At 36.3% G+C, this 27,832-nt stretch overlaps 1 protein-coding gene across 3 annotated transcripts in view; it reads right to left on the reverse strand.

The window, feature by feature from the left end:
- Positions 1-1,982: 1,982 nt before the first annotated feature.
- Positions 1,983-27,832, reverse strand: part of BRIP1 (BRCA1 interacting DNA helicase 1) — a 58,230-nt gene continuing 32,380 nt past the window's right edge. For all 3 annotated transcript variants that reach the window (XM_086762880.1, XM_086762881.1, XM_086762882.1), the window contains exons 15-20: positions 21,923-22,082; positions 21,055-21,176; positions 8,910-9,022; positions 6,504-6,586; positions 4,472-4,798; positions 1,983-3,724 (exon numbers count right to left, since the gene is read on the reverse strand). In XM_086762880.1, coding sequence (XP_086619006.1) covers positions 2,844-3,724; positions 4,472-4,798; positions 6,504-6,586; positions 8,910-9,022; positions 21,055-21,176; positions 21,923-22,082 — 1,686 coding nt within the window. In that variant the 3' untranslated portion in view covers positions 1,983-2,843. The remainder of the gene's footprint in view (positions 3,725-4,471; positions 4,799-6,503; positions 6,587-8,909; positions 9,023-21,054; positions 21,177-21,922; positions 22,083-27,832) is intronic.

Genomic DNA, 27,832 nt, shown 5'->3' on the forward strand with positions numbered 1-27,832 from the left:
AATATTTATCATTTATATTAGCTACTAATTAAAATACATATCATACAAAAAATGCTTAACGTAACTTAAATAGAAATACTTTTATATAAAATATGAGGTATTTTATAATGCTCCAGGCTATCAAAGATTTAGTTTGGAATTTTGCAAAGGAGCCTAGGAAGATAGGCACCCAACTCACATTGAGTTTCAGGGCAATTATGTTCTTATACTTTGCAAATCCTGCCCTAAAAATTACGTATTAATCAGAAATCAGAATCACATCTGTAATGAGTTATGAGCTGGACCCTGTAAGGCAGCCCATATCTGCAACTCCTACCTGTTTTAATAGGACTTGAAAACATCAGCCTTTTTGTTTCCCATAAAAACCAAAGGTATCTATTCAGGGTGTAAATCTTAAAGACCTAAGGCAAACCATACAGGCCATGAATAAACTGTATCATCTGTATTACTCCACTTAAAAGATTATATAGTAAATCGTTCTTATTTCCTTGCACCTTAACATTCAACAGCAGCTGCTTAAAACAGGTCCTTTATTCTGTCTACAGGTACCTTTCTTGCCCAGGCGTAGCCACTTTGCCTAACTGTAGCTTTTCTTCTTCTGCACTGTCTCTGAACTTTCAGTCCTTTAATAAATTCAAGATATTATGATTATTTTAGACAGAAGAGATCATACCTAGCTATTATATCAAAGTATGAGAGCAATTTTCAATAATATAGCTTTTATAGATTTGACAAGTCTAAACAAATAATTCTAGGAAAGTCGGTACTTTGACTTCCCTTCTACTTGCAGACTGGGCAGCAGGGTATTTAATTTAATACTGGGAATCACCATAAAAATATTAACTATAGAAATAAAGAAAATTCTTACCCACTGAGGTATTAAATACCATAGTTAGTTAGATATAAAGACAAATTAAGATTGAATTTACACAGCTTTCACATCAAAAGAAACTGTCCATCCCTTTTTCCCCCCGCAAACCCAGCAGAAATACAAAGGATTATCACCCATCGGTTGACCCAAGCAACACAGCTATGGTCAGGATTTGAATTTAGTGAACTTGTGGATAGAGACTTTTTGAGAAAAATCTAGTACCTGGTAGGCCAAATGCTGGTGTTTCAACACATATTTTAAAAAATAATGGTTAAGGAGTAATTTCATATAAAATGTAGATGTTGTAAATTAATGCAAAGTATTTGACGTGAAGAAGGCCATGTCTTAAAGGATTTCTAATCAAAGTAAGATGCTACACAAGATCAAGAAAGGAATAATCTGCTCCAGACAATGAAAGAAAAATGGATTTTCTTTTTTTTAATGTTAGAGATTTAAAGACAGACAAGTCACAAAGCCACCTGCCATAGGCTGCTTCAGCACTTGCTGTGGGATATGGGACAGTTCTAGTCCAGAAGTCAGTTAAAAACAGAACTGCCTACCCTACTAAGTCCTGCTATTCAATCAATTCATTGAATCTAAATTAAAGATTTTTATCTTTGGATGTGTCATATGTTTAAACTGTCGATATTAGAGCTTGCTTCTGCCCAACCAACTAGTTCAAAACCACCAGCATCCAATAATTAAGTGAATACCAGGAAACCTCAACCAAGAAAATATGATCCTTACGTGGCACCAACATAACAAAAAGTTTAACCAAATGGCTTACACCAAGTACTGCAAGATAACGCTTGTTAAAGAAATTCAACAGTATTCTTGCCATTCCTGCGAATATCTAATTTTATAAAGATGCAGTTATTGTGTAAAGAAAAGACACAATTTAAATCCTACTGATGTGAACACATTCACAGCTCTATAGAGGTGGACAACAAAATGCTATTTAGATGAACTTCTATGGAGAACGACCAGTTAACAATTTCATCTCTGCTCTCAGTCAAAAGATATAAATACCTATGAACCAATCCCAAGACTGTAAAAATCTTGCATCCTTACATTAATATATGATGGAAATGAACAATTATTTCTTGAAAAATCAGGCATAATATGTTTTATTACACCAAAACCTGGCTGTCTGGATTGCAATAAAAGAAAGAAATGTTTAAAATACTTCAAAAAAAGGAAACTGAGGAAGATTCAAAGACCTTTATGTACAAATTTACATTGCTATATATTCCATAGAAAATGTGTTTGCAGAGCATACAAATGAGTATCTGGTGTGATAGGAATACATACAGAATCTGACCAAAAGAAATCAGAGCCTCCCACAAAATGAAATTTTAAAGAAATCTCAACTTCTATATAAAACAAATAAAGACCTCTGAAGAAGCCTCTCCTCAGTATCAAATATCAAAATGCCCACATCCTACTACTACTACCACACCGCTTCTCAGACATTTTGGCAACAGAAATTTGAGGGAAACAAAGTACTGAAGAATACACCTATTTCAGTATCTAGGGTCAATGTATCGTATTACTTGATCTGCAAAGATGTTACTCAATTTACTCAATGTTGTAAGAAAGCCCTAACAAATGCAGAAAACCATAATTTGATTATACAGGTGTTTTGCTTTCTGAGAAAAACCCAATTGCTTGATTGTATTTAATGGTAGATCAATTAAATCTGTAATAGATGAATCTTCTCAGCCTATAATTACAAGTCAAATGCTACTTCAGAGTTTCCACACATGATGCCCTTTCGCTGCACAGTTATGATGAAGAATCTTAATTGTATCTGTAACTGCATGTTGCACAACCTTCACAGTGAAACCCAAAAAAGTATAACGAAAAAGTCGAGTCTAACAGTAGCACATATTAAAGGAGAACCAGAAAGCCATCACTGCTCTACAGCGACGCTATGTTGTAAGGCTGCTCACTGCGCTTCCTACGGAAGCTGTCACCATGTGCTGGAATTGTTCAATAGAAAAGACGACACACCTTTATTTCGTGATCTGGAAAGACTGATTTTCTGTTTTTTGGTGCCCATCTCCTGAGACGCTATCTGCTCTGCTTCTATTTCAGTAGTCATCTCTACAGTATTAACTGCACTACTCTTACTCCTCTCATTTTGCATTATTCCATGTAAACTTGTCCTTCTGCCATCATCATAATCAATCATTTTTTCTGTCACCCTTAGTGTTTCTGAGGTGTTGATTTCAAACAGATCACCAGCGACTGTGGAGTTTCCACATTCAATCTGATTCTCATTTGTATTACGGGTTGGAACCCGTGGGCTGATTGCCCCTTCCTCTGAATCTACATCATCATAGAGTTCTGGTGTGAAGTAAATACTCTCATCCTCGTCTTCAGCTTCTGCAGACACATTTAACACCGAAAGTTCAGATTTCTCTCCTGCTGAAGGAAACTCATTGCAGGGCTCAACTTGAAGCCGTAGCTTTTCAAGATGCTCTTCAGCAACTGGAGCCTCAGTATTTTCAACAGAGAAATTAGTTGTTTCCCCACATGATTCTCGTACACTTGGTTTATGTTCTGAAATTAATGATGACTGGCATTGATTTACACTACCAATAAGTTCGCTAGCCCTGGTCACGTTTTTTTGTTTGCTACTAGCTGTGGACGCGCAGTTCTTGGCTACGGGCAAAGGTGTTGAAGTCAGTGGTTGAAAGCAGCAGTGTTCTTTCATAATGTCAACATTAGCCCAATCATTCTTTTTTTCTCTCTCTATTTTAGTTGCTGGCATTTGGGGTGTGGAGCCCATATGTTTTCTTCTTTGTGTTACATGGTGAGAATGACTCTCCACATCAACTTTCTGGCCACCTGCGAAAAATCACAAAACATTAATTAAGTGTATATGCCTTCCCCCTGCTGATTTACAGCATGTTTAGCACATCAAAATGACCACTGTTTTATTAGGTTTACAGTTATTTTATAATACTCATTAAGATCCAACACAAACAAAAGCCCAGATGTTACAACTATCTTTGCACGTGAATTGTCTTAATTAAATCAATAGATTAACTGGCACATGTAAAGATAAAGTATGACTGGATTTAAAATTTGTATTTTTTTCTTATTGTGCTCTTATATTATTTACGTCTTTCTGGCCTGAAATGAAGTCATAAACTTCCCTAAAATTTAGGAATGGATGAATATTTACTTTTAATGCTGGTACCAGAAGAGATTATATGAAAGATGTCTCACGGCAATGCCTAAACAACAGATGCAGCTTGAATCAAGGCACTCATCTTGCAATAATGCTAATCTTTGTGTGTTTCAAATGTATTTGAAATTATCTTCACAGTTTTCAATGGAAAAAGAAATTTAAGTGGAAACACTTTTGTTTGTACTATAAACTTCTCAAACATTATCAATTGCTTTAAGATAGCCAGATGGAATGACAATTAATTTCAGTCTGTTGAGCGCAGCTCACACGCGTTTGTGAATAATTATCATTTTACACCACAGCACTTCTGTAACTTTAAAACCCATTTGTTTCTTCCAAAAAAGGTGTAAGTTCACATTTAACATTGCCAATGAAGTTTATTCCACAGGAAACGAACGTACTTTGTTTCATCGTTGCCATGATGCTACTTGGCTGATTCGACACTGTAGGATTAACTGAGTTGACGGTTGCAGTAAAATTCTTTTCTGAAACCAAGTTTTGCTCCTCACTTTTAGCAGGAACATCTGGTGTCAGATGAATAGTTGCCTCCTGTTGAGAGGCTTGTGACAGGTCTTTTGAATTTGAAGGTACATGGAGAAATTCACTGCTGCACTCCAATGGACAATCAATGCCTTTCTGGTTTCTTTTAGCAAATGCCTGCAAGGATTCAAGTGCACTACCAAAATTTTCATGGTGCTGGATTTGTTGACGAATCCATTTAGATAAACCTAAGAGAGGGGGAAAAAAAAAAAAAAAGAAGGAAAAAAAAGTGTTACTACAAAACTGCATCATCTATACCAGCTGTTTAACATCTGTAAATGGTACCCTAACATTGCAAATACTTCTACTTATGTATAGACAGATTCATAAAGATTTCAACAAGTTGCTCATGATTGTGAGATACCGTACATCTTCCTTTCCAGGGCTGGGAACTTGGTTTAATCAATGGCAATATTTTGATGAGTAATACTGACAATATTGTTCTTTTTTATTAAAAAGACCTTTACCTTTTCCACTAATATTTCTTTAAAGTTCAAACTGTCGCATTGCAAAAACATCATTCTACTTCTTTTATGCCTGGGTGTTCATTTTGCTGGTTATCATGAATTATTAAAAAGTAACAACATAGAGTACAGCTATTTATTATCATATTGCCAGAGTCTGACGAAAATTAGAATATAATGAAGCTTCTATAATTTTATTTCAGATTAAGTAACAGTAACTCAGATATTCAGTAAGAATCACAATTGATCAATAGCTAAAACAATGGAATATGCTCTTATACAGCAATCATTTTTAAATTTCTCAAATACCAGATGTCTTGAGTACAACAGCTGTTTAGATGATGTTGGAACACACAAGAATAAAGTAAAACTAACTTTCTTCATTTTCAAAAAGTGTTTTTAAACCCATTTAAATATTCTTTTAATGTTTTTTTTTTAAAAAAACCAAAACCATAGAACTTGATTCTTCTCTCTGAAGTTTTACTTTTTAGAAAAAGTACTGATCTTAAATCTTGAACATACAGATTATTTGCATTACTATAGGTATTACTTGTGTTTATTTAGATAATTTAAACGTATTTTTAGTATAGACATGTCAGAAAATGGTTTGACTTGTACTACAGCAGCTGAGCTCCACCTGCTGACCAGACTGCAGCATTATCTGTTTACATCATTTTTTTGCCCATCTCTTCTAAACCGAGCAGGAACAGAGATACATAAAGCATCCCTAAAAAATTTATTTCCTCATTTAAAAAAAAATTATTTATTTACGATAGCATGCATGACCTGTTTTATCTGCATTTATTTCTAGTCAGTATAAGACTACAAACAGAAAATACTTTTTGCATATTGAGCGTTTGGTGGTTCCACAATAGGAATGGCACAACCTTTATGTCTTCTTACCCAAAAAGCCAAAATTCAGACTGCTAACCATAATCATTAAAGCTCCCTATAGGCAGAAAGTATACATCCACTTATCCAAAGTCCAAATAAAAATCTAACAACTACTTTTTAAATACACACATGCATACATACATATGTCTACATACATATGTAGACATACATACATAACACATATTTAGTATGCAAAGATCAAGTGCTTAAGTTTTTGTAGGTCACATATTAAGAAAGAATTCTGAAATTCTGCATCCTGAAATTTCTATATTGTGATCTCTTTATCCAAAAGGAGAAATAAATTAAATCAACTGAACACTGGTATCAGTGCATTTCACTGCATTTAACGAGCTAGCAATGCAGCAGGGTACAGTTCTAGAGTTTTCACATTCAGCTGCACAATTTGAGTTCAATGGATACATTTCACTATGACTTTTCCTACTCATTTGTATTTCTATAACCATATTTCTGTAATCTTGATTTTTCACTATTTGTTAATATTAGTAACCTTCCAAGAAAGACTTTTACAGCTTACCAGTTATGTACTTGTTCGGGTTATTCCGGAAGCGGTCATCAACTAAAATAAGAGCGCCCCAGTCATTCCTGTGTCTTATACACCTGTAAGTGAGCAACAAAAAAGACTGAATACAGAATTAGAGTGCTTATGGCAAAAAACTGTGGGGATCAGACAACAGGGATTGCAATGAGTCAGCTAGCATATGCAAAAATATACAGAAAGTGCTTTCCTACTGTCTTGCATCAAAATTATTATGATGTTCTTGAATTTACTATATGAAAACAGGTGAATTAAAAAACCCCCACACAAATATTCAGCCGCTAATCAAACCATGTGTCATTTGTTTTCCACTCTTAACTGGGTACCTTAAATATTGAACGGAGAACATGTAAAAGTGTAAAAGAAAAGAAAATGGACTGATGCATTTGCAGGTAGTTTTTTAAATAACTATACACTTTTTTGTTTCTAAATCGCATGTTATTGCTAACTTTCTTTAGTAATGCAACAAATACGCTACAGATCAAACCTGTCAGTGATACCGTTGAGTTCATAATTCTGTAGGTTAGAGGCCTAGAGAAATAATCCAGTAGTCACTTTACATGCGTTGATATTATTTTTACCATTATTTGGATTCCTATACTGTCTGCTAGAAAAAAAATTATTAAAGAACAGTGATAACATAAATGAAATATGGAAAAAAACCTGTCAGTAATAGTTTAGGATTATTATCCCCATTGTATAAGAGGAGGACAACTTCAGAAGAAAACGTTTCTAAATGTACATAAAACCACAAGTGTATCAGAGTCAGGGGTTAAAATGGGAGCAACTAGGCTGGCTCTCCAATATTTATTTATATTTGAAGTGTCTCCATGATAAGAAAAGCCACCAAAACATCTTTAAGAAATAGATTTCTTCCAACTTCTCATTTTTTCATTGCTTTAATAAATGTTCTTCTAACTGACAGTTTAAATGAATTATGCCTACTGGAGACATATCCCACACTTTTAGAAAAAGTAGCACTGCAAGGAATTCATAGCGTGATTGTCACCTGGCCATACACACCATCTGCTATATTCCCAAAGGCTGCTATTTCATTTCACAGACCTGTGTTACTTTATACAAAGTAACAGCACTAAATCAAGAGAAAAGTGCCAGATAGACGACTATCATGCTTCCGCTCACTTCTGTCCCTGCAGGCATCTTCACAGCAAGAAGCTTGTCTATCTACCATATAACTTAGTAGCAACTTAGTAGGCTGCTCTGCTTTTCTAAAAATAATCATACGCTGTCATCCTTCGCCAAATCGCAGTTTAGTAAGAGCTTAGTCTAATGGTATTATACACAATTTATACATTTATGTCAGAATGGAAGTCTATGTTCTCCATTTAAGTTTAGACTAGCATAATTTCATTCAAATGCTAAATTATACAATAAGGAATTTTCAATAAAATTAGATTTAAGTTAAAAATTATTTTACAGGCACAAAATTTAAAATTCATTTCTTAGTATTAGAAGTCCAAAACTTTCTTTGATTTTTCTTAACAAATTTTAGCTAATGCTCTTACTCTCCAAAAAGGAATCTAAGAAATCAGATCGGTTATAACAAGAAATTAAAGAGATTTTATTAACGTAGACTCCATTTTCTTTCTAAACATTTGTTTATGGCATCACATTTGTATTAGGTCTAGTTCAAATAACCAGAGTCTTCCAGCTGATGTTTGTCCTCTTATCAATAAATCTCTGCCTGTACCTCTATATATCTATGACAGATGTATGGCATCTATGACGGATATGACGACAGATAGCTATATCTATGTATATGATAAATCTTGTTGGAGAAGGACGAATTAATTCTATCCTGTTAATAAAATTTGAGGGGACTTTTTTCGTTTGAGAAAGTAAGCTATACCACTTCTTCTAAACCTGGAAAGAGATCAGCGAGCGTGATAATTAAATTGACCTTTTGCAAAGGTCTGAGAAAACCCCCCACTATTTCTCCCTTTCAAAATACTTGTAGGCTAAACATCAAACAACTGTTCCGAGCCCACCAAGAGCGTGAACAATTAGGACATTTGAAAAGACCTAAGAATTTTCATTTGGTTTATAAGCTCAAGAACTATTTGTCTCTGCAAATGCTTTCCTTTCTGTATATCTGGACTACAAGCAATAAAACCTGCAACCAAACTAAAGCGGTTATGAATGTAAAACAAAAACTCTGAATTATGACAACACTCAAATGCACAACAGACTGAAAACCAGACAGTTGCTAGTACAGAACAGGTGAAGAGCTGATTTCCACAACGTGAGTTTTTTGGCCTGACTTATCCCCTTTGTGTAACAGCGAGGAATTAGTACTGAAAGATGTTGCATTAGATTGAAGTTCTATAAATATATATATTTTTAATTATGTTCAGTTTATCTCACCTTCCCAGGGCCTGGTTCAGAGCCCTATAAGCCTGGATTTCGTACCACTGACTTCCTGGTAAAAGGCCTCTTGTGTTTTTGTGCAGGTCATTGTACTTCCTTTTTAATTCAACCTAAGAAAGAAATAATAAAATATTCATTTTTATAAGAATGTTGAAAAGGAAAGATCCTAAAAGGGGAAAACAAGCAAACATCGATTAAATAAGTGAATATCTAATATGTGCTTTGGTGTTTCAACTCTGTATTTTGCATACTAACCAGTTACGGCTTTTACCCTTCTAAGGTTATTCTTAACATGTGATCTATTCCAATAATTTATATGTAATAACACAACAACCACACACTTCTCCAAATCTCAGTGCTAGCAAGAGAAGGACAGGCTGTTCGCACAGGTGAAAAAAAACCAGACACAAGTAGATGGACTAGCTAGGCCACGGTTTTATCTGCTCATCTGGAAGCAAAGACACAACGGAGATCTTTACCCTTTCCTTTATTACAAACACGGACTCCTAATCTATTGCTGCCATCAAAGCGCACTTTTCTCAATCGAGGGTTAAGCAAATATAACCCTTTTCTACAGGAGCTAAGAAAGTACTTCAGAGACAGAGTGGCCTTGCCAAAGCACCAGAAGCCAGCAACACCAACTCTAATTCCTAGCTTGGCATCACCGTCTGCGGTTTGGAAACAAACATTTCACAGGCTAAATGTGCAGCAAAGGCAGCAGCTAAGGTTTGCAGGCCCATGGGCTGGCGTAAGGCAGAAAAGAGCACACTGCTTTTTAAAAACTGCTTGCTCCTAGCTGCTTCAAGAGCAGATCTGATATAAACTGCAAAAGAAATCCTCTGCCTCTCCTTTCTAATCATGTCGATAACTATCCACACAAAATGTCTGATCTGAATTTGAAAAGGAACTTGTTATTTGGACATTATACGCAGTTCCAACATATATCAAAAGAATTTATTATTATGGAGGGGGACTGGAATTTTTTTAAAAATAAACAAACACAAACCTGCACCAAAAAGGGTCTTTCCATTGCTCTTTTGTACAGTATTAACCTTTCTAAACTGACAAGTGAAAGGACACGCTTCAGGAGAGAAAACAGCAGACTTCTAACTTCTTCTGACAGGTAACTTTCAAGTAGCATTTGGACAAGAAATTTTATTTTATGTACTTATGCCCTTTAAATTGCCTGTCAAATTTACAAATTCAATCTTTACAGCCAGAAAATAAATTCGGTTTGATTTCACAGATTTAATATTTGCTCCAGTCACTCAGAATTTACTGACTGGCATGTGAGGTTTCCTTTGTATTTCAAAACAGAAAATGATTTCTTATGAACATTAAAATCACTCTTTAAAAAGGAACTTAAGCACATCTGTGCATTTCTACAAATGGAAATACTACCTGAAGAAACAACAGGGAATTCCTCACCATTTGAAATGAGGTATGATGTCGGAAAATGTCATTAAAGTCTTTAAAACATAACCAATGACAATACACTCCTGCACATACTTTGTATTTATCTTCTAGTCCGGGGAAGTTTTCTAACAATTTCCTCTTTTGAAGAATTTATGTTATCAGCAAGATTTTGGCCAATTCTAACGAATGTAGCTTTACCACAGTTTCTTACTTCACTAGCAGACTGTTCAAAACAGTATTAGAATAACTAGCCATGTATCTTACACTGATAAAAATCACAACATTTTTAGTTACGTGCATAAAACCACCGAAGTAACAGCAGAAGGCAAACCAGTCACACCATCTGCATTGTACTGCATTACCCTGTGAATAACATATTAATATAATATTACTTTTACATTCCCCCAGTATCTGTTAGCATTATGTAAATCTATACTGCTTATACTGCACATCAACATTTCATTTCTCAAATTGCATAAAAATTCATGTTCTCTTGGTCTCATTGTGCAATGTATCTTAAAACCCTATTTTTTCCACCTTAATTTGAAAAGGGTTAACAGAAAATAAACAGTCTATTTTCTCACTTAAATGACCGTGCCTCAGCAGGAGATGACAACTTACGTTGCTGAGAGTTCAGTTTTCATTACGAGTCTGCTAAAGGTAAAAGGCCAAGGCATGTCATTTTAATGCAATCAGAATCTATTTCATTGTATAACTCTTACATTATCAAGCATCAAATCAACGCCCAATTCAAAATGACATGTTACATATGTGAAAAAGCCAGTCTCTCCTGCTAGCAAATATCCTAAATGTGCAGTAAACCACAGGCTAGAAGGGATTAGTTAAAATGTCAAAAGACAGCCTTTTACTTTTACCTGTTCATCCTTAAAAATATACTCTTAGCTATCAGGCATGCTTTACAGACAAATAGCTTCAGCAGGCAGCAGCAGAAGGCCTGTGGCAAGCTCTGCCATCTTGTAGCTGTCAGACAGATTAGTCTTTGATCTATCTAGGAGGTCATGGTCACATTCACATTAGCTGAGGTCTAACAACATTATACCTACTAACCGCTCCTTCTTGCGATGCTTAATTAGCTCGACATCTTTCACTATGGGATATTAACTGAAAATATCAACAAAAAATAAATGCCATGAAGAAATTTTTCTTTTATGACTTGGAAAAATATTTTGAGGCAGTTCCTGCTACAATTCAAAAGAATTTTCAAACGTATTTTTCTACCAGAATTAGCAATACAAGTTTTTCTTCAACAACAACAACATTAAACAACATTAATTATGTTAGATTTTAAGTGTTTGATAAAGTACACAAAAAAGTTACTTGTCGTAATATTGCTTCACATTAAGAAACCCAGACTTATTCAGGATTCAAGCGATACGTAAGCACATAAAGTGACTTTATTCTCTAATTACCATGGACTGTATCAGTCAGTTTATGACATGAAGCTCAGAAGATTAGTCAAAAATGAAGGGTTGTTTTTGAACCCTAGAATAACCTGCAAATTCATATACAGAAGCCTTTTTAGCAACACACCTGGCTGAATCAGATTTATTCAAAACTAGCAAAAACATGGCTGTATTTAACAGCAATGCATACAAATAGCAATCTATTATGAGGTAATTGTTTCAACAGAAAAAATAAACGGTTGCACTACTAAATTAAAGCACCATTTTCTCCTTTAAATTGAGATCTTTCTGTAAATATAAAGTTTGTAAAAAGCTGCTCCTAGTTTTGCAGTGATAATTGCAACTGAGATAAGGAAATCTGAAACACAGTCTCAGTATACATTAGATACCTTCAGCTGAATGCCTGCACAGCATCCTACAGGTTAATTTACCTGTGAAGATGATGTAAGGAGAAAGCATGTAATCTACAAAGAATAAAAACTACTGCACTACACTGTTAATTACTTTTTCAAAATTTTACTTCAGTGAAAACAAGCAAGTGGTTCATTAGACACGCATCCAGAATTGTTTTAACTCGGCCAGAGAACAAGATCTTAGAGCTGAAGAGCAAAGCCTAGCAGGACCGGAGAATATGCCCTTGGAGCATTCACCACTCGTCATCAGAATCCTGTAAACCTGTTTCTCAGTTCCAGTATCACAGTCTGAAAGTTGAACAGGCTAAGCCACAGTACACATTTTTTTAATTTTGTGCCATTTAAATCAGCAAAATAAACTGTGTTTGGTTTTACTTTATCTGGCAAAGTTTTGAGATTTTTCTAGATTTATTACTTTATTTAACCAAATGTAATGCTATACTTCGCTTCCTAAAAGCAAACAAAAAAATCCTAAGCTGTTACTAACAGTTAACAAGCCAGATCTGTTCCTTAACAAGGCATCACTTCCCACACATCTTCATTTGTTTTGTGTTTTCTCTGGTAGATTAAAAACGACCTGCAGTTTCTAGCCTGTGGGATTACACACCAGATCACCCAGAAGCCTAAAGACAAGATGGAAATTCCTGAGTACAATGGCACTATTGTGAGCATTCAAACACGCACTCATCCAAACCTGCATCTCGCTTTATATCAGCGCTTAGCAGTGTTGTGACAGCCCAGGTTGAAGACAGAGACAACTCCTGAAAGGGAAAAGGCAAACAAACTTGGAACTGTGTCAATACGTGCACACACGTGTAGGTAGGTACATTACACACACACCCGTGTGAACTCATGCCTTTCACTCCCCAGCACTCTCCTCCATCTATTCTCCACGGAAAGAGAAGTCAGAAAATGGATATAAATGTTTTCTGGCATTCCACTGACTTGTTTCTCTGGTTTTATTACAGGAAAAACAGTAATGAAAATAAAGACCATTGCTCATATCATCCAAGAAACTTTAAAAGACACATTCATGGCTCACATCTCCTAATTCCCCACCTTCTAAAAACAAACAAATAAAAAATAACAGCTGGTCATTCCCTGCTTCCATCCCCCCCAAAAAAGACATTAAAGTGGTTTTTAAGCAAATCTACTGTTCTAAAAATCTCCTGTGTCCAGTTAGAGTCTCTCTTCCACCTGAAATAGCAATAATTAGAATTCTTCAAGAACATACTTGCCATCCACTTTCCTCCTGATGAATGCCAAGTAATCATAAAAGTTTGTAAGTGCAGGAAAGTAAAAGACATGAAAATCCATTTCTTTTCTTTTATATCTGAAAATCCTTAAATGGAAATAGCATTAAGTAGTACAGCATTTAACTTTTCCCTCCTCACTTCAAAAGCAGTAACAACATCTGTGAGATTTAAGACTAAACAATGCACGTGTAAAGACCTGGGTGAGTCATAGAATACGCTTCAAACATCCTCACTCCTCAGTAGACCTACTAAAAGCTGTATCTAAACACAATGACTCAATTTATTACCTCATAGGAAGAAGATATTATGGCAGGATGTTATCTTTAAATGGTCCAAGCATTCCAAGTGCAGTGCTTATACATATAAAACAGTATGAAATAAGCAAATGCTTATTACCTATAATTTATCAAATTAAATTCTGTATATGACAATAATTTAAGGCCATTCTAACCATCTCATATACCTACGGATTGTCACCAGACACAACAGTCTTGTGCTTTCACACACAAATACTGCGTTTCTCTAAAAAACAAAACAAAAACCAAAACTGTGAGCACAGCAATGCCATATATACTGTGAAGAAGACATTATCAGCTAGAGACATGATCAGTACTTCATACTCCTCAATTATCTTCAGGACACTGTGTTACACAGCTCCATCCTACCAGAGCCTCTTCAGCAGATGAATCACAGGGTGAGGCCGACGTCCACACCTACCGTCCCCCGGCAGCCGCCCCTCGCAGAGAGGATCAGCTCCGATCAACAGCATCAAAGCCACAGGAGCTTCAAAATAGCTCAGGTCACCTTTTCCGCCTTAAAATTTCTACATGCAGTTAAAAATTTGCCTTCCTCGCATAATACTGGATAAAAAAAGGAAAAAACTTCTCTGCAGATCTAGATCTCAGACTAGCCATGTCTTGTAGACTGTTGCACCTAAACAGCACACCTGAGGAGATACTGGGCATCCATGGGATTTAAACAGCGCAACATTTGTTTCCTGAATGAAGATATAATCAAAACCAGAAAAAGTTACTGAACTGGGAGGGAAAAAAAAAAAAAAAAAGAAATCCTCACAAAAGCAGGAAATAAGAAACTATATACAGAAAATCACTGTCAGCTCGTTTCCCCATAACCCGAAAGCTTAAATATAAGACACGACTTTAAAAAAGTGAAGTCAAACAGCCCAACAGCAAACTACCATCCGTTACTCTACTAACCAGCCAATACCATCTTCTGGGGCAGAAAAACAGTGCCACCGCTTTCAGCAAAGCTGTATTTCTCTTATTTTGAACTCACAAGGTATTTTATGACTAACGGCGTCCCCAGTATTCTCCCTGTTAATCCCAGCGTCAGAGAGATGGGAAGCTTACGTAGTGTTGTAACCGCTGTACTTTTAGTATTGTCAACTACACCATGTGGCATCTCAGAGACCTGGAAGTTTTACGGTTTGACAAATCTTGTAGCACATTCACCCCAGGCCCATCTACTCATCTCAGTCTTGTAGGCTTAGAGGGACTGCGAACAAGTGACTTGATTAAAATCTAATGCAACCAAAACTCTCCTCTGAAGAGAAAATTCAATCCATTTCCAGTGAAGCAGAAGTGAAAAAAATCAAACAGCTTCCCTTGAGGTACAACGCTGCTGCATACGCTCAGTGCCACCGCGTCTAAGGTGAAGTGGTAAGTGTCAGTCATCCTTACAAATCCCCAAGGTGATAGCTTCACTTTTAAAGCTTTCAACATACTTTGACAGTAAAGTAAAAACTTAAAGGTCAACACTACTTGCTAAGGACAAGATAAACACAAGAAAATCACTTTGGAAATTTTTATGGATCAGAAAAGTAAACTATTACATGTAAAGGAAAAGTTTTGATTTGCTGTGTTATTTATCCAAAGGCTTGACTTCTGGATATATTCAGGGATGATTTCTGTGATCCGTGCCAACTTATTGACGTTAGCCTTGCACCAGTAGAAGAGAAATGCCATCCACTGGTCTTATATGTTAAGTCAAACTTAAATGTTACCTTTCTTAGCTACAGAAATGCTGTATTCCACAGGATTTTTACAGCTACTGCCACAAATTAAGCCTCTGTTATCAATACTTTTTTCTTAATTAACACAATTTCTATTGGATGTACAAAGAGTGTGGATGGCTTTGACTTTTTACAACCATTCTTATTTCTGGAAAAGTGGGAAGTAAAAGGCTTTTGAAATATCTTACTGCTTCAAACTGATGTAAGAAATTGCCACACCGCCACATATTTAATGAATTGGTTTTTTTTTCCTGTAACACAGGTAGCTGTACCACCTGACACTTTCCTTTGGGAAGAAAGGAAAAAAAAAAGTGATGGAGATCTGCAATATCCAGCCAGTCATCACGTTATGATGTGATGTGGCACAGTGCATTGCTCCTTAGCAAGCAGTATCACAGCAGCTTGCAGTAACTCAGTGCACTGCTGAATTCAGTGTACCATGCTGGCTGGATAATCCGAAAGGATGCTCTCTTACAACATTGACAAGTATGTCATCTCGATAATTGTTACTTAACATCCAGAGGCTTCCTGCATAACAGCATACATTTCAATGATATATTTCTTATTTATATCCTTGACTTGATTGTTTCAAAAAGCTACTTTGCAATTAAAATACAAAAGAAAACTGAAGTGGGGCATGGAAGATAGACAAGCGCGTGTGCGTATGCGTATACGGACACACACAGACACACACTGCACTTTTACCCTAGTCAGTATTTCCCTCTCAGAGAGCATTCAATAAATAATATACCATGATGTTTGGCTTTCCCGTGAAAGTTCCATAAATATTTTCCTGCTCCCCAGTTTGTATTTGTAATTGCTTTCACAGTAATGGAATAAAAAAAAAGTAAAAGTGGCTCAGGGTTAGAGAGCCATCAACTTAGACAATCAAACAAACAAACTAATCACTTTTCACAAACATTTAAATCACACTGAAAATGACAGCACGCACTGTATCTCAAGGCTTTTACAATAACTGTCAGATTTTACTGGAAAGTTGTGGCTCAGTTGCTCAGAAACATTCAGCCTGCTGAAAGCAATCACATCAATAACAGAAAGTCAGTATTACATCTCTACAGAAATTCTTCTTAACATCACTGGGAATTTTCAAATTCTACTAAAGATAAACACAACAATGACCTTAGCATAAAATGTAATTTTCTATACCATTTTACCCACATTTTAAAACAATACTTTACTTTGAATAAGAAGTGAAAATATTTTTTAAGTGATGCAAAGCTATGACAAAATTCCTACAGCGCATGATATTCAAATCAGGTTAAGCATGTAAAATAACAATCATTTTCTTACAGATTTTTCTTTTCCTAGAATATAGAATGCAAGAAACTAATTATTTCAGGAACCACTTATCTAGCACAAGATTCTCTCTCATTACTATGGAGAAAAAGCACAGAGGCTTAAAATTGCACAAGGACTAGAAATTAACTTAAATATTTGGAAAAATGGCATTATTCTGAAATGATACAAACATCTCAATTTGTTGAGCCCCCAAGAAAGGAGAAAGAAACTTCAGCCAGATAGCGGCAAACTCTTTGTATCATTAAGTTACACATAACCCAGAAAATTGTAATTGAAATGATGTGTTCCATCATGTTTCACAAATTATGTTACTGGAAACAATAAAAAAGTCTTTGCCATCATAGTTCATATTCACCCTATCGCAGCTATGGGAAATACTTCTCATTAACGGCAAACTCCGCTGCGGTTCCTGAGTAACGCCACAGCACAGAAACCCCAGCCTTATCGACTTTATTTTTGTTGCACATCTACTGATGTAAAAGAGTTTGACTGCATTTTCCTCTGTATTTCGGTAAAGTTCTCCGAGCTGTTACATGATTAAGTACACTCTACTGTACTCCAATCAAAAGCATCTGGAAAGGTGGAAGTGAAGAAATGCTCTCTGGGAAAGTTAGCTTAATGCTTGCACTTCAGAGTCGCCCATTATCAACATTTCAGAGCGAGTTTCTTTATTTTCAGGTCCCCAAGGTAAGAACAGTAAATTATGACTTGAACTAAACAAGTCACACTTGGCTCCAAAATCAGATTTTCCTACCTCCAGTTTCAGGTCCCAGAGGTGGGCAGAGGAAATCCTGGTCACAGCCAAAGAAGTAATTTTTGGCTCTGAAATAATTTTTCCTGCTTTACTAGAGCCAAACCCTACCATTGAGAGTACCATAGCTTTAAGCAATACTTTTAACATTTCTTTTATATATTTTGCTTTAGCAACCTGATTCTTCAGCAATATGAAACCGTTTTCAATAACACAGAATTAGGGTTTTGGCCCCTCTGTCTTAAATCAGTATTGTTTATTATCAAGTATGCTTCTGAGCTTTAATCATTTCTTTCTCCCTACCACTAACAAAGTGGTTTAGACTCTTCTCTTTGTGAAAATGAGTGAGCGTAAGATACTACGTGCCTAAAATTTTAAAGTGAAACTAAATGATACTATTTAAAGATTCTATAGAAAATAATGTAACTTATAAAAGCATACAGTTACTTAAGGAGACCAAATGCTTGCCATTTAATACCAGCAGTTGTGGCATATATTTAGCACAAACATATGGAGAAAATAAAATTGGATATTATACATCACGCTTGACAATTAGCTTCTTGCCCAAGTAAAGACTGACGTCTGGATTCAGAAAGATACAATTAAAATAGAGAACAGAAGTTAATGAACAGTATGTCAGCATCAGATAACACGGATACGGGATTACACTTCTTTTTCTGTCACATTATTTATGTTCTCTAATATTACAGTTCACTGGTGTTAGCATCAAGTTACAAATCATAAAATATATTTAGAAAGCAGGTTGATCACAGACAAGTAATATTAGTGGAGATGAGCCAACATGAAACTGCCAACATAAAATATTGGTCTCCAAAGGTAGGATTCTACAAACCCTTATGATTGTGCACAGGCCTAGAAGTATTAAAGGGATTACTCGCACAAGTAAAAGCTATGTGCAGGAGTAAGAGGTTATGGAATTGAGTCTTAAGTGGACTTTTATTAACCCAAAAAGCAGACGTGCATGTGTATTTTCATGTAGAAGCACAGCACTTTTTAGTGATTTAAACTAATCCCAGAAGTATATCATTCACGCATGTTCCAAGGGAATTGTTAATCACTTGCATTTCCTATTTGTAAAGAGATGTCATTATTCATCATCCTATCAGTTTCTTTGTTCAGTGTATCTGCTAAGCACCTATTGCCATGTCAAAGCAACGGATGTACGTGTGTTCACCATTTAATGTCTATCTAGGTCTAACTTGACTGGTGTCACCGTGTTTTGAATTTTCTCCTGTTTGCTCAAAATTCAACTCAAACTTACGTTTCTACAAAGCTACTAATTGACCTTCTTCAGTGAAGAGAGCGACTATCCTTCACTCTATCCTTCTTCACACAACTGAGCTCAACCGATAAAAGAAATCAAACTAGAATTTTTTAGGGTGTCTGATAAACCTAAAGGCTTGGACAAAACAAAACATCATTCAATTTAAAGGGAAGTGCCCTTAGTTGGATATCACTTTGGATCGCAGTTCTTGAGCAAAAGACACATTTACAATAAGACCAATTTCCTCTAGCATTATTCTAGGAGCACTGCCATGCACCAGACAGCTCCTCAAATCTGGTGCTAAGAGACTGGTGCATGCCCTTCTCTCATCTAGAATTGATCACTGCAGTGCTTTGTGCATTGCCGTATCTAAATATATACACTCAAACCTTTAGCTGCTTGCAATTTGGCAGCTAGTGTTTCTATCCCTACTTAAAAATTTAGAGGTTTTCTTCAGTCCAATTAAAAAAAAAAAGTTCAATACAACACTGACTTTTTGGAATACAGTTATCAATAATGGGGTGTACTGCCTGTAATGCTATTATATGACATATTTGGTTGAACTCAAGGTGAAATCAAATACGATATTTCAATCTTAAGGAACATAATCCACCATGAACGTAATTCATCCCTGACACATTGTTTTCAATTTAATTTTTGTATTATTTAGAACACAAAAAGACTAACTTTCTGGAAATCATTTGGAGTAAATTGTGAGAGTTCCAGCCATACTACATATCAAGTATTTCCAAAATATCATTTCAGCATATGCTTCTAAAACAAAGGATTTCTAACTCTAACTAAACTTCCTAACTAAAGAGTGCTAAGTATTCCTTGAATGTAAATGTTTTTATACTAAAGTACAGTGTATTATATTTTAGCAAGGAAAAAAAAGTTATGGTTGAATAAATGCTTCAAGAAAGTTATGCAAACATTGCAAGAACATTGCACCAGGCAGCCACCACTAATAGAACCTTCCCAGTCCTCAGAGGATGTGGGTTTTTTCCACCGAGGCTGTAATTAGGCACACACTGCAGACAACAAAGAAGTCTTTGGTTGTTCACTTAAGCACAGAACACATCTCTTAAACCAAAGCTGAGTCAGTTTGGGCTTTCAAGTGCAAACCTACAATTTTCTTGTTTGATTTGGCATTACTAATAACCAGAATCCAGCAGTTTCTGGTATGTATTTATTCTGGGATACTTCACTTTGTTCCTTAGCTTCACAAAGTAGTCCCAAAGAGCTCTACCAGGATAAGACAAAGCAGTGACAGTGGCTACTATCACTGGGAAAAAGTGTGCTAGCAACTTGGAGACTACCTAAGTGCCATGCACCACTAAAAAATAAATGGTCTTACAAACTAGTCAATAATAAATGTTCTTTTTCAGTAAGTAGAAATAATGTCTAGAAAAACATTTTTCCATATTCATTGGCTTTCTTTGCCTTTACAAGTGCCTGCCTTCACCTATGAAGCGCCTATTTGAAAGGAACATCATCTCTCCGTAAGAGAAGTCCAGCTGAATTCAAAAGGAAGGAAGTATTGATGCGTGTAATTACACAGCAGTGCAAGCTACAGGATGCTGCTTTGGCCACCTGCTGGAAAGTACAAATAGTCTCAAATTTCTTTAATTAGAAGGATTTCAGAATCCTATCTTTAAAAGGCACTTCGAAGTTTTTGCCTAAAGTTAGATGAAGCTTGAATTATCAAAAAATTGTCACTAGGTTGGAAAAGGTCGACAGCTCCACTCTCGGTTTAAGTGGGAAGTGTCATACACGTAGTTATGCTATGTGTATGAAGATATAGGCATGTCTCTTAATGTATGAGATAAACATAGATGATATATAAAATAAGAAGGCAACAGGGATTAGAAAGGTGATATATTACAGTCAGTCATCTAGTGTGTGAAGTACATTCTCACATTATATTACTATTTTACACTATAACTATCTTTATCTTTCCACCTATTTTCTGAAATAATCTTTTGATCAATCTGAATGCCTTATTTAAAACAGTATTTTCCTAGCGTTTATCCTAGACCTCCACAACCAAATGCACCACCACCCTGAGTCAGGAAGTAACTTCATTTCCATACATCAGCTCTACCTGTGTAGAAGGTAAGTCAAAAGAATTCAAATGGGATTGAGGGGAGGCTAAGGGTAAACACTTAGAAAAAAATATTTGTGTGTATTTGTTGTTTTAAACATGACATTAAAATAAAGTTTTCAATTTCAATTGACATCCTACCTGAAGGTCTTTCACATTTGGAAATGGAATACCTATGGTTATAACTGCACGGGCATTCTCGTCACAGAAATCCAAGCCTTCACTAACTTTTCCTCTGCACACAGCTATAAGGAGTGCTCCATCTTGAAAAAGCCAAAGAGGAATATACAAATCATTCTCAGTGATAAAAAAAAAGTAGCAGAAGAAAGCTTCCCCAACATCTTTTAAAAAGCTAAACATAATATAGCATAACACGCTGTGTATCCGTCTGGAAAAGATAAGTGGACAGAACTTACTTTGTTAGAGGGATGAGATTAACTCCAATTTGGTCAACAGTATTGTGATTTGGAATATCAACTAGCAAAATAATTTTGCATTACATAATACAGTGGTACTTAATTCTGTAAGAACTATGTGTATCTACTACAAAATTTTAAATTTTTAATCTTAAATTTAGCACTCAAAAATCATGCTATTTATTCATTTTTTGACATACTATAATTCTTTGTTCTTTATATTAATATTTAAGTATTTTGAGAAGAAATCCTATAGTGGCTGGAATATACAATGGTAAATCATGGTTACGCAATGTACTATAAGTGTGATTCTTTGAGAAGCCCTCTGGACACACAATTGCACATCCTCACACAGCTCACTGCTTTCTGAATATCACTATTAGGATTATGCACCGTCCTGTACTTCCCTATATCCTCATGCAGCAATACAACTAGCAGCTAATCTTCCTCATTTATCACAGTAACTTATTAAGCTGAGGTTAATTTAACCATTCAGCTATACTTTATTCTAATAGTTAAGAACTTCAAGAATCTCTTCTTTTAAAACTTGATGTTAACTTGCATTAACTATTTTGTATGTCTGAAGGACGTACCTTTTTCTCCTTTACATTTTATTGCATCATAGTATAATTTCAGCAGTTCATCAAAGTCACTCTTCGCCCCTCCCTGCGGCTCTGCAATGACCGTCTTAACCAGCTCCAGGTCTCTCCATAAGCCAGTGTGCATCCAACGATCTTTTAATTTGTCCAGCAGCTGAAAACAAACAGAAGAATCCAGAAGAGCTGTAATGAAAGGTCAGTCACTTAAACCGCTCAAATAAAGCACACAGAGACACTTATTTTAGTGCAATTATGTTATTCAATTTTGGTATTTACAAATACAAGTTCCCCTACCGTACACTGTCCCACAGCTATGCAACATTTGTGAATATGATGGCCACTAATTAGAAACAGTTCAGTCTTGAGTTATCAAAGCAAAACTCTCTAAATCTAGGAGAGCAGTCAATAAAGAGCATCTTCTGGTATTCCTCAAAGCAAAAGGAACGGCATTCAAAGAAAAATGAAAGTTACCTGTTTTTCTCTTTGCCAAGTAAGAGATCCAAAAGTAAGGCTGAAAGCAAATTCTAAATTAATTTAAATAAGCCTTTATATCTTAAATTTCCACAATATTTCAATATTTTAAAATTTACATAGATAAGTTGGGGAAGGAGATACTGACACAGGATTTATCAACAGCCTCCTCTGCTTCTTGCAGGGCTTGTCAGCTTCGTTACATCTTCCAGTTTCTGAACTGTGCACATTTTACTCCACATCAGTACATTTTCAACTCTTGCAAGCAAATAAGCCTGTTCCACATTTAGTTCAAATGTAATGAAAATATGTATTGCATTACAAAAAGTAAAGTCTAAAATTACCACAGAAATTGAAGTCAGGTGGGTGGGGGTCATTTTGCAATTAGCAGTCATCACATGCCCTTTTCTCAACAATTTCTACACTGAATTTTATCAAGTCAGGGAGCAAGAAAGTCACTCCTTCACCTGACATAGTTGTCTGTTGGTGCACAGCCCTGCCCTCAAATCAAGAGCAAGGCAAGCAACACATTTTAGAACGCACTTAGTAGATCTGGTTCAATGGACAGAAGTAAATACTTTATTTCACTCCTTTCACTGTTCAGTGATCAGCAGTGTGCCACTAACTCTTGTGCAGTAGTTACTGAGCTTCATATGTACAGAGATTTTAAATTCACAGATTCTGTAATAAGGATTACGATCTTAATTCGTCTGTACTTCCCTCAGCTTCACTCACTGAAGACTTTCTCAGTATTCTGCTTCAGTCTACATAAACTGCTCCGTGTGGAACCCGCACTTGCCCCAGTTCATCACTGAAAAAGCCACAGCACCCCTTAACTCCAACCCACTTGCCCTTCTGATGCACCCCAGCCAAGACCTCAGGATCCTGAATGATTAGTTGTTACAAAATTAATCTGTTCCAACAAAATATACAGTTTCAGTGTTATTGTGAAGCAGAACTAATGGTAACTAATTGTTACATTTGACTTCACAGGGAGAACACTTGCAAATTTATAGGAAAGGGTTTACAAGAACGTTTGCATATTTCACATTCTCTCACACTCTCTGACATTGAGGATATGGATTGGTTCCTTTTGAGGTACATGTGGTTCAGAGGGGACAAATACTACGTTATTTTGAATTTTCACTAGCTTTGTTCAAACCTCTGTTCAGGGAATTACACTTGCTTACTGCTGACATGACACCATCCTCAAGCATGCACAAAGAGTAAGCGATGAACAGCAGGAGCAGTTTCCTATACATACAGATGTTACTGTAGAATAAATCATCTCTTCTAAATGTGTCTGTCCTACGCTTTGTCCCTTTCTCTACCAGCTCTGTCATTTCCTGGCAGCATCCTGTCTGTAATCTGTTTTTATATAAAAAAAGGTCGTAATGCTATGACCAAGCAATGACCGTCCATCTTGCCACCCACGGCCTGCCACTGCGCCTTCAGTTCTTGGATGTGTATGGAGATAGTTCTGATAAAGAAAAGGCTCAAACAAATTACGCCTCTAAGTACATCCATTTGGGATCTGTTAATGCTGCCAGTGACTGTAATATCAGTTTTTGAGATTTCACTCTTCCTTCTGTGAAGCTAACGTCTGTTTGGGCATTCACTGCCTGCTGTTTACCATGCACCACAAAAGGAAGCCAGCAAGGTAATACAGACATAGCTGGGTATAACCGAATTCGACACTTACATACATACAATTAGCCATGCTTTGACTTGTAAGCATCACTGGCCCCTGATTTTCTCCTCATCCAATCTTCTCAGCTACTGAAATCAACCGGCATTTTTCACAGAAAAACAGTGGCAGAAAAACTGTTTCTTAAATTAAGAGAACCAAAGTCTTTCGGTAGTCTCAGAAAGGACAAGATTCCTTACAAAAATTACTTATTCTCAATTCCACAGTCTTTCTCTCACATGTGAAAGCAGTATAACTTACATTCATAGTTGGAAAGATGGCAGTAGAAAACCTTCCTCTGAATTCTTAAGAAAACATCCTTTCTCTTTTGTGGGTTACCCAGCCCCTCCAGGCAAGTATGTCTTAGCCCATAATAGGTTTGGGTTTCAACCATCACAATAGAAAACCTACAATTTTTGATGGAAATGTGTGAATTATTTATGAAAATCTTTGGCAAGAATGGAAAAACTCATTTAATTCACGTGAAAGCTGTTACTTCTTCCATTTAATAGAGTTTGCTAGATATGGAAACTTCCTTGTACACAGGAAAGCACGCACAAACACGCACAATACCCATGCTATAGACACAGAAATGATGAGAATTATGGACATGATTGAATACAAATAAATAAAATATAGAACACATACATGCCTCATAAAAGCTAGGAATCAAGTGCAGGGTTTCTCATAAAAAATTATTTCACTTCGGGTTGAAAAAGTGCAAATGGGAGCAAGCTGTAATGCCAGGAATCACAGGAAGCAACCATTAATGCCCATAGTCAGTCGCTTTTTCTACCCAGGGGAATAATAGTTTCTGCAGTGGAAGGCAGTCTGCGTATATTTTATTAAATCCCTTAAAAATGGATTCTCAAATGGTTTATTAACAAATGGTCTTCCTCCAGGAGAGCAGAAAATCTTGTTAGAAAGAATCTGTCATCTTCCCATGCACTGAAGGATGTTTATTTTGATAGCTTTTTCCTTTTATTCCTTTCTGCAATTTAAAGACACCTGTAAGCTTTGATCCATAGAAACTATGAGCTCGGTATTTAGATTCGCCATTCGTCTCTGTCAGCATCCCCCTTCTCAAGCAGCTTTTGAAGCACTCTTGAATTTTGGGAATGGGGGAAACTGTTTTCCCAACATCTCTCGCCATTACGCTGCACTCCTAGGCAAAGTCCTCTCATCCTCTGTCCATGAAGGAAAAGCTTTGCCCCTTTCCATTTCCCGCTTCGTTTTATACAGTGCCAAAAACCGCATTAGGCGTTTCCCATGTCATGAAGCAAGACCAAAGATTTGTTTAATGCATTTTACCCTGAGGCAAGTTCATTGTAATTCCCAGCATCTTAATGAAGTTGGGAACTTAACCTGCAGCAATCAAGTTGGTGGGGATGCACTTTTTCTGCAGTATTCATTACCTCCTGAGAGTGATTTCTGAAGTAGCAAATACCTTAGATGAGGGAGGGTCCAACAGAAAACACGGTCACACGATTATTCTGGTTTACGGTTCCCTAGCTCTCGTCCTGCTACTACATTTCTTTACATAGAATACTCCTTAAATATTTTAGCATTAATTCATGTAATGAATGGATTGTCCCTTGCCAGCAGAGTAAGCAGGCATTACAGAAATAATCCCTCCATCAAAAAGTGCTTGGGGAAGCTCTGGAACACTTAAATCTGAAAGGATGCTCAGGGGCAGTACAGGACGAAAGGACCTAAGCAGCATTTGAGAGCAGATAACTGGCTTTACTGGCTAGTTTAGCAACTATTAGCTATTTAATAATAACTATCAGTCACAATTCTACTGTATCTTCTTGTGCACATATAAGCTGTCTTGTTACCCATACATTTATATAAAGATAACAGAACAAAAGGTACTTCAAGGTGCAGAAAATTTACACAAGTCTCTCACGACCCTCTTAAAAGTCTGCCATTATACATGAGAAAACCCACTTCCCCAGACTTCAGTATTTTTTGATTTTGTTTCTACGCATTATTTTTTTTAATGATATGAAGGTCCACTTTTCATTGTTATTCAGATACCAAGGGTAGCTGGGGGGAGAAAGGAGACAGCCATTAGGTTTTTCTTAATAAAAATCACGGTATTGGCACCACTGTTAGTGCAAAAAGTCAGAGATTCCCAAGGGACTAACATTGATCTAAAAGCCTTTTCCCATGCAGAGCTCTTCATGTGTTTGCTACCAGAATTTTCTTTTTGAATAAGCACTGCTTCAAATCAAAGTGTGTCTCCAGTGGGCTGGAAACGTGTTTGAAGGGTCAAATAGAAGTTCTACAGGCAGTCAGCACAAAACTTCAGGAATGGAAAACAGACATCTATGGCCAACCCAGAGGCTGAGCAACAGGATGAACTCCACTAGACTCCGTTTTGGGAGAACTAAGAGTGTTATGCTACACTTGGGACTAAAAGGGTAGGCACTTGCAGAAAACAGGGCTGTCATCCAATCCACCAGCATGTAAAAGTGACACACAAAGACACACAGTGCTGCTATGATGTACTCTTACACCATCTTTTACGTATCAGTCCATTAATGCACATTCTGCATACAGACACCAAAATTCTATATTTACATGAAATGGAGTGAGGAAGAGGTGGTGTCACTTCTAGAAATAGCTAAAATCTCAGAATACAAACATTCTCCCTCTAATTTCAAGGCTATGTTACATGGCAGCGTGTTTCGGTGTTTAAAAATGCAATACAGACGTACACATCTTAAGATCATTTCCAGCTATGGTTTGTAAAACCTGAAGTGTCTCCAGAAACACCTAATGGAAAAGACTGGCCTGGGCCATTCTCTCCTGAATACCCACAACTGACTATAGAAAGTATTTCCAAAGGGAATCTAGACTAGACTGGAACCCTACAGACATGTAGATTAAGAACTTCAAACATGGAATAAAGGGATCCCTCAAAGCTTTAGCAGACGGAGAAGAATATACTTTCACATCTTCAAAAGTGAAATACATAATGTTATTTTCCTAGAACACCGACTCTATGGAAATTACAGATTATCTCATTAAAGAGTTTCTTTCTCTACATAACTTTGGAACCGTCTTACAGATTTATTCTTTTTTAACTTGGCAATACCAGAAACGTTTTAAGAAGCTGCAGATGTAGGTACCCACATCCAGCTGTGCCTCTCCACCACATACAGGATGAACAACTGTTTCAGCAGCTGTAATTAGACTCAGAGAGAGACAAGAGAACCTGTCAAATTGAACTATGCTCTAAGTCCTTCACAACTTTAGATTGTGAAAAAGGTCATGAATTTCCCATGTACATAAAATCAACCGCAAAGTAAGGAAAATATATCCAAATGCAACTCCAACTGCCTAAAAATCTAGCTAGGATGAGGGAACAAAACTAAAACTTCCTCATTCAAATAAAACAATAAAACTTATCCCAATGCATGGTGCTCTAATTTTAAAATTAGTGTTTATTCCACTCATCTGAGTCATCCTTAAACTTATGAAAATGAAACAGGTATCCCTGCGTACTTTAAACATACATTAATAAGGTCTCACACCTTTCCAAAGTATGCAACACTTAATGCCTTACCAGCCTTTCAATTTCAACACCACATTATAAAAGAGAACTAATAAATAATAAAACAGACCATGGGAGAAGCAAATCTGCAACCGATGGATATTGTGATTCAGTATCTCGAAAAGCTAAATAACCTCGAGATAATACTCCAAACACCTAACAATAAAACTGAACAGTACTGAAT

Source organism: Chlamydotis macqueenii, chromosome 19 (assembly GCF_036417535.1).
Source record: "Chlamydotis macqueenii isolate bChlMac1 chromosome 19, bChlMac1.mat, whole genome shotgun sequence".
Taxonomy (NCBI): Eukaryota; Metazoa; Chordata; class Aves; order Otidiformes; family Otididae; genus Chlamydotis; species Chlamydotis macqueenii.